General features: G+C 44.6%; 1 protein-coding gene and 1 long non-coding RNA gene across 3 annotated transcripts in view; both read right to left on the reverse strand.

Moving 5' to 3' along the window:
* Positions 1–2,411: 2,411 nt before the first annotated feature.
* On the reverse strand, positions 2,412–3,493 carry LOC113566738. The gene is made up of 3 exons (XR_003409213.1): positions 3,345–3,493; positions 2,865–3,299; positions 2,412–2,808 (listed from the first exon to the last, which is right to left on the reverse strand). It is a non-coding gene; the product is annotated as an uncharacterized LOC113566738 (long non-coding RNA).
* Positions 3,494–9,765: 6,272 nt separating this feature from the next.
* LOC6602727 (regulating synaptic membrane exocytosis protein 2) overlaps positions 9,766–12,448 on the reverse strand; it is a 40,345-nt gene continuing 37,662 nt past the window's right edge. For both annotated transcript variants that reach the window (XM_026993680.1, XM_026993682.1), the window contains one exon: positions 9,766–12,290. In XM_026993680.1, coding sequence (XP_026849481.1) covers positions 12,099–12,290 — 192 coding nt within the window. In that variant the 3' untranslated portion in view covers positions 9,766–12,098. The remainder of the gene's footprint in view (positions 12,291–12,448) is intronic.

A 12,448-nucleotide genomic window follows, 5' to 3' on the forward strand; every position in this document is an offset into this window, starting at 1 on the left:
ATCAGTTTGGCTTCAGACATGTGCACGCGGCTGAACACCAATTGGGGAGAGTTACAAAGTTCATCCTGTCCACCTATGAGAGTAACCTGTACTGCTCTGCCATCTATATGGACATTCAGGAGGCTTTCGATCGAGGCTGGCATGCGGGCCTGAAACATAAGATGAATCAGTTGTTACCGGCAGCGATATATAAAGTCATGTCCCACTACTTGGATGATCGGTCTTTCTACGTTGAATGCACAGGCGGCGTCAAATCTAGAAACAAAATGATTGCAGCAGGCGTTCCACAGGGCAGCGTACTTGAACCAGTACTATATAATCTGTACACATATGACATGCCGCTTCCACGCGACAGTGGTATGCTCTTGGCCACTTATGCTGACGACACAGCAATCCTGGCCACTGGCATGAACCAAAAAGCTCAACCGATTCCTACTGAGCATCTCCAACTGGGCAAAGCAATGGGGCATTACCATCAATGCCTCAAAAACTGTACATATAGTGCATACATTGCGCTCGATCCAACAGCCAGTGGCTGATTTGCAGCCGCACATTGCTGACCAGCGGATTAGTAGCATCGCTGTGCATTCGTATTTGGGGGTCAAGCTGGACGCTAAGCTCCAGTTTCACCTACACATCACCAACGTAATCACAAAGGTCAGGGCAAGGGTCCAAAAACTGCACTGGCTCCCAAACTCAAACAGCAAACTGAATCTCGATACCAAGGTCATGTTGTACAAGCAAATGATTGCACCTATCTGGTAGTTCACATTGGCTGTATGGGGTCCATTAGCCAGCAGCGCGGAATTTGTACGGATTCAGGTTGAGCAAAACAAGACTCTTCGCCTGATCTGCAATGCACCATGGTATGTGAGGAACGACACCATTCACAGGAACCTGGAAGTGGACACTGTTGAGGCAGTCTATGAGAAGGCATGCAAAAGGTACACGGAACAAATGAGATCCCACCACAACATTGAGGCAGCCAAAGTGGTCAATGACCCCTACGTACCGCATAGAGTTGCAAGACCTCGGTATTCCGAGTTTCTTGGCAAGCACCTACCCAAGGCACTCGCGAAGCACGAATGGGAACGTATCGTGATGATCCCAAATCAGCGCCCGTACACGGAAGAGGACCAAATAAGCCACGACAGGAACCTTGATGACATGCGGAGGATGCTCATCAGGATGAACCGCCCAGTGTCGCCACTACCAGAGTATAATTACTACACAGAGGTCATACTCCCTAGAAGAAGGTTACTGGAGCCTGCTCCCATAGCCACGGTAGATTTGACGGTCAGCAGCAGAAGACTGCGATTAGAGCGATTGGGCCTGGCAGTTGGTGCAGCTTTGAACGACCTATCCACTGAACAAACGCCTGACACACATTCGCGGCAGAGCGAGAACGGCCAAGTCAATGGAAGCGCGCACATACACACTAGCACAAATGCCCATGGAAGCCAGCCACCGCCAGCAACAGGAACAAGAAGCACAGAAAATAACAACCAAAATGCTCAGCAGCAGTGAAGACTTACCGCCAACACATTCCCGTTCAGCCCCTAAGAGGGCAACAACCATGGCTGCCGCATTTGGACAAACAAACACACAAACGCACGAAAGAAAAAACACAAATATATGCGAGCGCGACGAATGCCACGGACAAAGCAGACACCGAAATGGCCGTTACGGAATGATCACTCTGATTAATATCTTCCTAAACCGATCAACTAACGAGATAGGAATGGACAACTGCAACTTATTAAAAAGAGTAGAAGACTCACGCGAACGACTGCTAAAAACGCGTCCGAACAAGGCGCTGCTGCACAAAATTATGAGCGTTAGCATTTCTGCTGCGCAATTTCTGTCTCCTCCTTCTCTTATAGATCTCGAATTGCCCGCTAGTGAACTCCCTGTGAGAGTAAGAGAGAAGCCAACAACAACTGGAAGGTGGTGGATTTCTACCATTTCCACTGCTGAGACAACGGACTGTTGCGCACATACAAACACACATCCACTCAAACGCTCAACTCAATGCTAGCTGCCCCGGACCAGGGGGCGGAACAGTAATGAAAGAAGAAATGAAGACAGAAACAAAACAACAATAGCTCTGGCTGCCCCGGACCAGTGGGCAGAAGAGAAACGAAAACAAACAAAAACAAATAGAAGACAAGATATAGAATAGATAACATACATATATAATCTCCCTTTTCTGCCAATGTAAGGCAACCATAATGTCGATAATTTAAATTTAAACTTAATTTATAGTCAAGAGTATTTTATGCTTTAGCTCTACCCACTCCCTCTCCCCCCTCTGGCAAACGGACTGTTGCCAAAGTGGAGAGATTTCCCCAAAATTGATGATTGCGCCGGCAGCACTGCCGGCAGAGGAGAATTCGTGCTGCAAAAAAGCATTGTATTTGCTGCCTACGGCTGCTAACAGCAGCTCGTAGACAGCTATTTACATATATTTATATAAGCTACAACCCCAATAATTTTTACCTAAAATGCTAGATTAAGTATCTGTACAATAAAGTCCCCATAGCGTAACGTAACACTGGCTCCCCTAACCTGCTGGATCAGGCCAAGGCTCGAGCTGGGTTACGTTACGTTATGCTAGTTACGTATCGCCGCCGTTGCATACGACAGACAATGTAATTCCTATGGCTGCCTGCAGCGAGCGGCCTCCCACGCCATCTTCTATAAGGGCCTCGTCTACTGCCGGGATTGACCTGCGTATCCGGAATGACTCTCTGGCAACTTCTCCGAATCCACTCCGCAGCCTGCAGCAGCCTATCGCTCCTCCAAAACCTGAAAGAAGACGAAAAATCATCAATGCCAATCTGGATGGCAATAACTCTGCTTACTTCTATCTACAGGCAAACAGCACAGATACTGACGGCCTCCTGGTGAATCCACGGCGAAAGCGGAGGCGAGTAGTCCATCCGGTGGCCAGCTATCCTGCTGCGAATCCTCTGGCTGGGCGCAGCGAGCCGGCTGCAATGCTCCCTCCTGCACGGGCCTCGTCCATTGCCGATGCACATTTCCGCCCCTGGAATCGCCTTTTGACTGGCTCGCCAAATCCGCACCGCAGTATATCCAGCATCCAACGAAGGCCTGTCCGACAGTTACAACAGCCACTGGTGAATCTTCTTCTCATTGGCCTAATGCTGGATTCATGGCAGTTGCAGCAGTCCAATGACGTCACGTGGCATTTACTCAGACCGCTCCCAGGTCACCTGAAATTTCACCGCCGTCCAGTGCGCCAATGGTGGAAAGGCGCACACCGAAAGACACGCCCTCTGGAAGCATATAAGCGAAGCAATCTATAAAAATCAAATACTTACTCACTAACGGTGCGGCTTTATACTTCCCCTGAGACTGCAGCAGCCTGATGAAATCACCGGGTCCATTGTTTTGACACCTGCTCAAGCCAACTTCTACAGACCCAATTCCATCCAGTGAGCTGATGATAGAGGTTCATACCTATATACATATACGTCCACTGTAATTAAATGGGCAAAGAAATTATAATTAATATAGCTTATATTTGTTAAATTTATAATTTTTAATACTTACAATGCAATTTCCAAATGTAAAAAAACGCACGTTGTTGCCAGAGAGTCTTGATTTCTTGTAATGTAAAGTTTCTTATCCATCTCTATGTAACATTATGTAAAATGTCCCAACCATGTATAATTAGTGGTTCAGCTGTTAAAATAACAGCCGTTAAAAATATTTGTAAATGCGTTAAAATGTAAAAACTGCGAAAACAAATAAAATTAGCTGAGGGTCACTGTGGCCAATCAGTCCTATTGTGCTCGCGCCGTCAACACACAACCCGAAAAAACAGCTCCACAGCCACCACAAAAAACGTTAGGGCCAACGCCAGCCGCCATTCCAGAGACGGATCCTGAAACGGATGAAGAATATGATGACGATGAGATGTGGACAGATGACGACTCCATGGATGACATTAAGGCCTACGCCCGCAACATGAGGTACCATCTCGACAACCAGATATCCTGGAACGCTGTGTACTAATTGGACACATCTCTGCCACTGCACTGGATTAAATGACAAATGCATATCACTAGCATGCCACAACAAAAATGAACAACGGACGCTTCCGCCATCAAAGCAATTAAATAAAAACATAAACACACAAACACCCATTACACTTGGGCGGCCGGACCTGTGCCGTTCGAGTTATGCCATCGCCATCGTCCTTAGTTGGTGGCCGGATCCAGTGCCATGGCATTCAGAGTGCCCTATGGTCCTGGAAAAGGAAAAATTTATCAGCCACAAATACGATTAAAAAGGGCTCTCAAAATACTTAACGCCAGCCATTCAGACACACACACACACACATCCATTACACTTGGGCGGCCGGACCTGTGCCGTTCGAGTTATGTGTGCCATTGTCCACCATTGCCCACAGCTGGTGGCCGGACCAGTGCCACTCGCTCTACATCAGGGCCACAATTGCCGACGCACACACACACTCACATCCATTTCACTTTGGCGGCCGGACCCGTGTCGCCACAGTAATATGTATGCCGTCTACTCCTGGCTTCCAGCTGGTGGCCGGACCAGTGCCACTGGTTCTCCAAGAGGGCAGCCACAGCCACAACGACGACGAGGTGCTAATTGCAGCTACCTCTGACGACTTTGGATGGCTCTCAAAATACTTAACGCCAGCCATTCAGACACACACACACACACATCCATTACACTTGGGCGGCCGGACCTGTGCCGTTCGAGTTATGTGTGCCATTGTCCACCATTGCCCACAGCTGGTGGCCGGACCAGTGCCACTCGCTCTACATCAGGGCCACAATTGCCGACGCACACACACACTCACATCCATTTCACTTTGGCGGCCGGACCCGTGTCGCCACAGTAATATGTATGCCGTCTACTCCTGGCTTCCAGCTGGTGGCCGGACCAGTGCCACTGGTTCTCCAAGAGGGCAGCCACAGCCACAACGACGACGGGGTGCTAATTGCAGCTACCTCTGACGACTTTGGATGACGCCAATTTCGACGACCAGGGGGGACGACGGGGTCGGCCGGTATGCAACGCAATGTCTTTACAAGCATTGTGTTTTGCTATGCCGGCCGATGCTTCTTGTCTTCCCTGTAATTATAGAAAGAGATATAGACATTATTTTAAATTGTTATGTTTATTGTAATATTGTAAACGTAAATCAATTGTACCTGTTTTGTCTCGTCTTTGTTCCAGTGTAGTATCTCTTTTATTACCTGTTTTTCCGTCGTCTCCACTCCAGTCTACTACTTATCTGTATTGTTATTTCTTCAAGTGCTTGTCTCTTTTTATTTAGTTTAGTGTATTTCCTCTTATTTTCCACGCAAAGCACCTGCATTGTTTACCTTTTCTCTTTATCTATTCCTCAATTGACTACGTGTTGCAACACTGCACTTTCTGAATTTTCGATCCCATTTCTTTAACCCCTTCTTCCCCCCCCCATTGTTATTATCGTAATTAGTGCGGTTCTCCGACACCCCACTACAAAATTATTACAATCTGTGATAAAACTTCGGCGGCAACGGTGCTGACAATTGATTATCGGTTTCGTAATCGACTTTCAAATCAGCATCAGTTGCCGCCACACCCCACCACTACGGCCTAAACTGAGCCAAAAATGCTAGTCTTCGCATAAATCAACTACGCCCCCTATAAACTGCTCGCCCACATGTACATGTTACATTCCTAGTCGTCTGCCCTCAGCAGGCGGCAAGGGTAGTAGAGGGGACTGAAGACCACATACCGCATTACAGCCAACAAAAGATCAAGTTGACAAACTCACAGGGGATTGCAAATCAAATTTTAAGTTAGGGAGAATTACAAAGAAGAGACAGCATACTTTTGAGCGTGGCCCCACTTTACTTTCTTGACTCACACCACACACACACACTTGCCACCCTCTTGACAATTCGTACTTTTGGAGCCTTTTGCCCCGATCGTGGAGTGGTCTCGAGTCTGGATCTCTATCCAAGTGAAAAAGTCGTGTCGTGAACGTTGTGGAGTCGAGTCGTGTTTGAGGTTTAGTCCCTCCGTCAAAGTGCCGAATATTTTGTCTCTCTCTTTTTCTCTTTTTCCCTTGCCCCCCCTGCTGACTGCGGGCCTAGTCGAGGTTACAAGTGTTTCGTTGCTGCAGTTTATATGTTTGTAAATTATTGTGCCATCAAATGTACCAGTGTGTTTGAGTGTCGTTTAAAAGTTAAATTGTAAAAAACAAACAACAAAAATGTACATAAACTAAATTAAGACATATACTGCACACAAACTGAAATTAATAAAGCAACGCGCTTGGTAGCTGGCGGCTCACACCCCAGCCTCTCAGTTCCTCCCCTGTTGGAGCACTGAGAGCCCTCAACCCAAAGCGGGTATATATTGGAAAAAAGACGACGACGATGATCCTCCAGTACCTGAAATAGAAAATAAATAGAATTAAATTAGTCTATAAATGTCATTAATGTTGCAATTTTGTCCAAATACTCATCTCTTTGTGACCACCTGTTTGTATAAATGCACGTCAATAGTTGCGAATGTCAAAATAGGGCTGCCAGACTGTAATACTGATAATATGTAAACATGTCTCTAGATGTTAATGTTAATGTTAATGTCAATTGCCCGCAAAAATTCAAAAGAACATTATTGTTGTTAGTTAAGCTTAAATGTAAATTGCCGAAGTAATGGTAATAATGGGCGAGTGTGCGCATCGTAGGCGTGCACGCGCATCAAATTACATCGAGGAAAAAAGCCAGTAGCAAAGCTGGCGGGCGAGTGTGCGCATCGTAGGCGTGCACGCGCATCAAATTACATCGAGAAACTAGAGAACACAATGGACTCTGCAGTAATTACTACACCCGACTAATGCAGCACTCAAATCTTTTTGCCTGTGAAATCGCAACACATCCGTACATCCCCAGGAAGCTGGCCAGACCAAGGTACGCCTCAATGATGGAGCAGCACAACAGTACTCCAGGCTAGACGCGAGAACGCGAGAAAAATATTGTTAAATTAACAAAAAGCCAATACCGTAACTTGTGTAACCCAGTCCCTTTACAGTCGTGTCTGCCACTACACATATTTAGTTAAGCATTAGGCGCAACAAATTTTGTATAATGTAGTATTCAAAAGTACAAACACAATAAAAGCAACTTTCTCAGTTTTGTTCGAACAGTCGAACACATCACAAAAGTTTCACCGGGAACGATGACATAAAGCTGACTCACAATTTAGGCACAATTGATGAAGTGTTCCATACGGCAAGTGGCCGCTTCGCCAATTCCGTGGCTTGCCATGTCAATCCAAAAGCTCGGAAATTGATACTGCAGCCGTATGAGCCACAGCGACTGCAGAGGCCAAGATATCTGCAACAGCTCCTTCAACACATTCGCCTGCTGCAGCCTCAAAATCAGGATCGGAGCAGCCAACAGCAGCAACATCCAGATCCGGTCATCCCCGAGGATTCCCTTCTAACGCTGGTCCGGCTCGAAGAGGAGGAGCTGAAAAGAAAGAGACAGGAGGAATCAGACGCCAGGCAATTAAGAAGAATCCGTCAACAAAATATCATTAATCCGAACACCAAAAGGTTCAACGGATTGATGATAAATTGCGTTAGGAAACGTTACCTCAGCGGCCAAACTCCCCGGGAAATGAGTAGTGGCTCTAATCTTCGGCCAGCCTCTCTCTATCAAAGGATAATCCTGCCGGACTACGAGGGGGATCCCGATCCAGTGACTGCGCAGCAGACACAGCAGCAGACGCAGCAGCAGACGCAGCAGCAGACTCAGCAGCAGACTCAGCAGCAGACTCAGCAAATTCCGGCGAGCAGCTTCCGGCCGACGTCACACTATCGCTGTCAGACACGGGCTGCATCCAGCAGCACACGCACCCTGGACGACAGCCATCAACGCAATCCGCAAGAGGCACTGCTGGACCACGGACTGGAGCAAGTCCGACGGCGCCTCGAACGGGTGGTCGACAGTGACGACGATGTACAAATCATCTCAGATAACGACGACGACGACAGCGACGATGATGCCAGCCAGTGCAATGCACACACCGCTGCAGTCACTCTGCACTCTGTTGCAGCAAGGCGCCGCTCACTGGGATGCCGCAGCTAGTCCAATGATCCTGTGTTGGTCTTTGTCGGTATTCCTGGTGAGTGTTAAAATGGTTTTAATATGCACACCTTCATTCCATTCACAGAGAATCAAAAATACTCACTTGAAGCGCGTGAAAACACGCTTGCGACAACGGGCGGTGTCTCCAGTCGTTCCTCCGATGCCCCTCCATGAGCATCATCACGGCAGCTGGCGTCCAGAGGTGTCCAATCGACAAGCGTCATCACGGCTGCTGGCAGGCCATGAGTGCCAATTCGGAGATGTTTGCGCTGCACACACGGCGCATCCGAATCCACGCAGGGATGGTTTTCCTGCACTTCATGGCTGCTGGCAACCATCGCCACACAAATTTGGCCGAATCCCGGGTCATCTGGAGGCCCTCGGCGATCGCTCCATCCACTCTACACTGCGTTGTGCAATGCCCACATTTCCTGCCGCATCAATCACACGAGCGCATCCAGCGCTGAACAGTTGCGCACTGTGTCAAACACACTGCCCCAGACGACGAAGATGATCCTCACAGCACCAGTACCTGTAAATCGAAATAAATTAGTTTTAAAATTCCAATAATTGTTAAAATTTTGTCAATACTCATCTGTTTGTGACCATCTTTGTTCCATGTTAATGTTAATGTAAGAGTAACAGCCCGCCAAATTCAAAATACTTAATTGTTGTTATTTAAGCTTAAATGTAAATTGCCGTTGTATATTATATGCCTTGCAAAGATTTGAATTTGCACATATTGGTTTATTCTGTACTCTATATCTGTTTATGGGCTGCCTTGTCCTCTGTCAAGCTGGCCTTATATGCTCATAAAGAGCCCCTCATACGGCATTTAACATACATTTTCATGCATTTCAGCTTCTGTCGGGGGACAAATTGATAATATTACATGTGGCAGCGAGCTTCGGTCAGCGTGACATTCGATAATATACATTTACATGTTTGCCCACGGGTAGCGCTGTGGCGGACATATTTGGTACTATGTTTCTAACATCTACATATTACAGTTACAAAGCATGTTAAGCATTTCTCTGAAGGCGCGAAGTTCAAATCTTCTTTGACGCTATAGGCCTGCTTTTGCATTCGTTTAACTAAAATTTACATCAAGGAAAACATTGGCTTTTAAAGTCAATCTTAATTTTAAATTAAATCACTAGAACTCCGTTATTTATCGTATGATATAGGCGTCCAACCCCACATTGTAATCGGGAAAATCAAGGCAATAGGAATGTTTGGTCAAACTTTGTCTAGCTGCTACCGTCTTAAATATTCGATTCAACTACCATTTCATAACTTAGTATAAATAAATCGAATATTTAGTAGTTGTACCTGTACTTTTGCACGGCTAACTCTTGCATCGGATTTAATTCGTTTCCTAAAAAATATCACACCACCCATGCTTAAAAAAATATTATTGCGGAAAATGCTCCGCGTTTAATCAAGGGATATTGGCTTATTAATGTTATTTTGTAATCAATGAAGTTGTTTAAAGCTGTTGATTTTGCCATTCCTCGTCCGATTGGGACAACTCTGGGGTTCCTAACAGAATTACCTGATTCCAAGCTGTGCATCGACATTATCCATTCCCGAATGGAAACAAAAGAAGAGATTCCAAATAAATATTTTATGTTTATTGAAACTCCATTTGAGACACATATTGATGTAGGGAGGGGGAGGGGTGTGGGTTCCCCTGTTTTTCTACAGTTACCAGATAGACATCTCATTAAATGTAATAGTATTCATATTCATATATGTATGTATATGTATGTAGTTCACATCGGTATATATTGATTTACATAGTGTAATGCAGGTAGTTGCTAGGTAATAATTTTTAACAAATCGTTATATGAATATATGTATAGTATTCTTACAAGCCTTGCCTACAGTCCACTCGACACTTTTAAAGCGCAATCCTCAATCCTACAATCAGCGATCCCCAACGCGACCCGCTGATATGGCGTTATTTTTACAGTGTTCAAAGTACTTGTCGTTGTTTAAATAATTAACTCTTTGGCTAAGTACAATAAGTGGGTAATAGTAACAGTAGGTATAGTAGAAAAGACCAATACACTTAAGTAGTAGATTTTAGCAGCAGTTTCGTTTTCGTTTTTACCGACAAAAAAATAGTTTCAACATTTAGAATATATGTTTTTTTGAGATAGCACAACCATTTTTAGTTTTCGTCTCCCAACCAGTTTCCCCTTATTTCATGTAAAACAACTCGGGTATGTCGACAGCCAAATTGTGAAGATATGTAACTAGCCAAACAATATGTAAAAGCTAAACGAAAACACAGGAATGGAATGACTTTTAGTTTCACTTGTACCATGACTACCTTGACAACTACCAAGTACGCTGAGTATTAGTTCTACTTACAAGTTCTACAAAAATGACTACATGCACTATACCAAGAAAAATTGATTATCTGGTACTAGATTATTCTACTCTGATCTGGTTTTTAAAGCAACAATCTAACAATACGGTTAAGAAGAGCCCCCAGCTGCCTTTGATATACATACGAGTTCAGATTAAGGAGTCATGGAGTTGGAATTTAACCATAACTAGCGTTTAAAAGAGCGTCTGCCCGGAAGGGTAGCCGTAGCAGACAGTAAACGGTAAATGGTAAACAGTTCGAATAGGGACAGTACAATTTTCATAATGCCTCTACGGATCGCTTAAATATAGCTTTACTATGTATATATAAATAAGTGTGTATACATATATGTATTTGTATTTGTAATTTGTTTAGTTTGAAACTCCAAGTCATTAGGTTGAACATTGATTAGATTTAATGCACAAGTTCCGAAATTGTAAATTTCACACGTTTGTCATTAGAAGAGATTGTCTTGTTGTAGCTGAAGCTTTGGGGCTGAAGGGGTGAGAGTTAGAAGCGATTGGTGCAAGCAATACGAATAAAGGATAGAAGGAAGGAGCAGCATGATGCCTCTTTCTGTATTTCTACATTGCTGTGGTGCAATCAATGCCCTACCATAAAATAACTACAGTAAATTCGTCTTATTCACGCTACAGTCGCACTCAAATCTCGCATTCAAACACAAGCACAAACCCCACCCATAAAGATTGTCTCATTAAATTTAAAGTTACCTATCATTTTTGTTCCGTCTGCAAAATTTCGTAGGTAGGTAGGTAGGTTTGTAATTTAGTAGATATAAATGTATATGTGTGGAACAGTTAAGCCTTTCAGCTGTACACTAAACTGTGGAGATAGTTGGAGACTATTTTAATTGTATTTGTATTTGCGCAACATTTGATTAACACTTATATATACCCATATTTTGACCCTGGCATATGTACTTGAGGTGTGGAAGTTCCTTCTCTCTCTATCTCTCTCTCTCTTTTAACATTATTGTTTCAGTGCCCGTTTCATTTCCTGATTCGATTCAAATGCAAACAACATTAAACTTTCATAAACATAACAAGCCCAAAAAATGTATACGCATAAATATTGCATGTATATTTCTTTATATTTTAGTTCTCTCTGGTACTATCGGTTTCTGTCCTCTCATCTCAATTATTGTGCTGTCTGATATACTTGATATACGATTACTCGTGGTGCCTTACCTTACCGTACCTTACTTACAAAGCTCTCTCACCGTGAATATTTAGTAGTATAACGTTACCCATAGCCCACTGCCTCCTGTCTTCTGCCTACTGCCAACCGATGCTAAGCTCATTGACTATAACTACGAGTATTACATACATAGGGACATATAGTAAATTGCAATTTGCTAGTTTTGTCTCAATTGGGGGAATTGGTTTCTGCTGGTGTTATATCTGATGGATTGTGTAATATTTTATATGGCTGATCCATACTTACGCGCTAACAAATTGAGCTTTCAGTTTGAGTATTTTATGTTCTCTAGGTGTCATGCATTTCATTTGAATTATTGTTTTCGATGTCTCACGCGCTGGCGTGTTCGGTCAAGGAGAGTTGTCAGAGTCGGAGCCCCCGTAGCTGTGCATGGGGAACAGCGGATACCATCCATTGATGTGCTGTCCGATGTTCACCTTGTCCAGATTGACCTCCGTGCCGCCCATGCCCTGGTTGTGCTCGAATCCCACGCATCGCTGCCACACCATGATGACGATGTTCCGCCCAAAGACGTCCGAGCTCTGTGAAGGGATAAGGAGATTTATTTACATACAAATTTGGTCTCGTGTAATTACTGGGCTCAAAATAAAAATGGTACATGCAGCTTCACCGCTGCACGCATCCATCCCCAATAAATTAACGACTGTGCACAGCTGGAAGCAACTGGCAGCTTCTTGCT

Source organism: Drosophila persimilis, unplaced genomic scaffold (genome assembly GCF_003286085.1).
Source record: "Drosophila persimilis strain 14011-0111.01,24,50 unplaced genomic scaffold, DperRS2 tig00000868-arrow-arrow-pilon, whole genome shotgun sequence".
NCBI classification, from domain to species: Eukaryota; Metazoa; Arthropoda; class Insecta; order Diptera; family Drosophilidae; genus Drosophila; species Drosophila persimilis.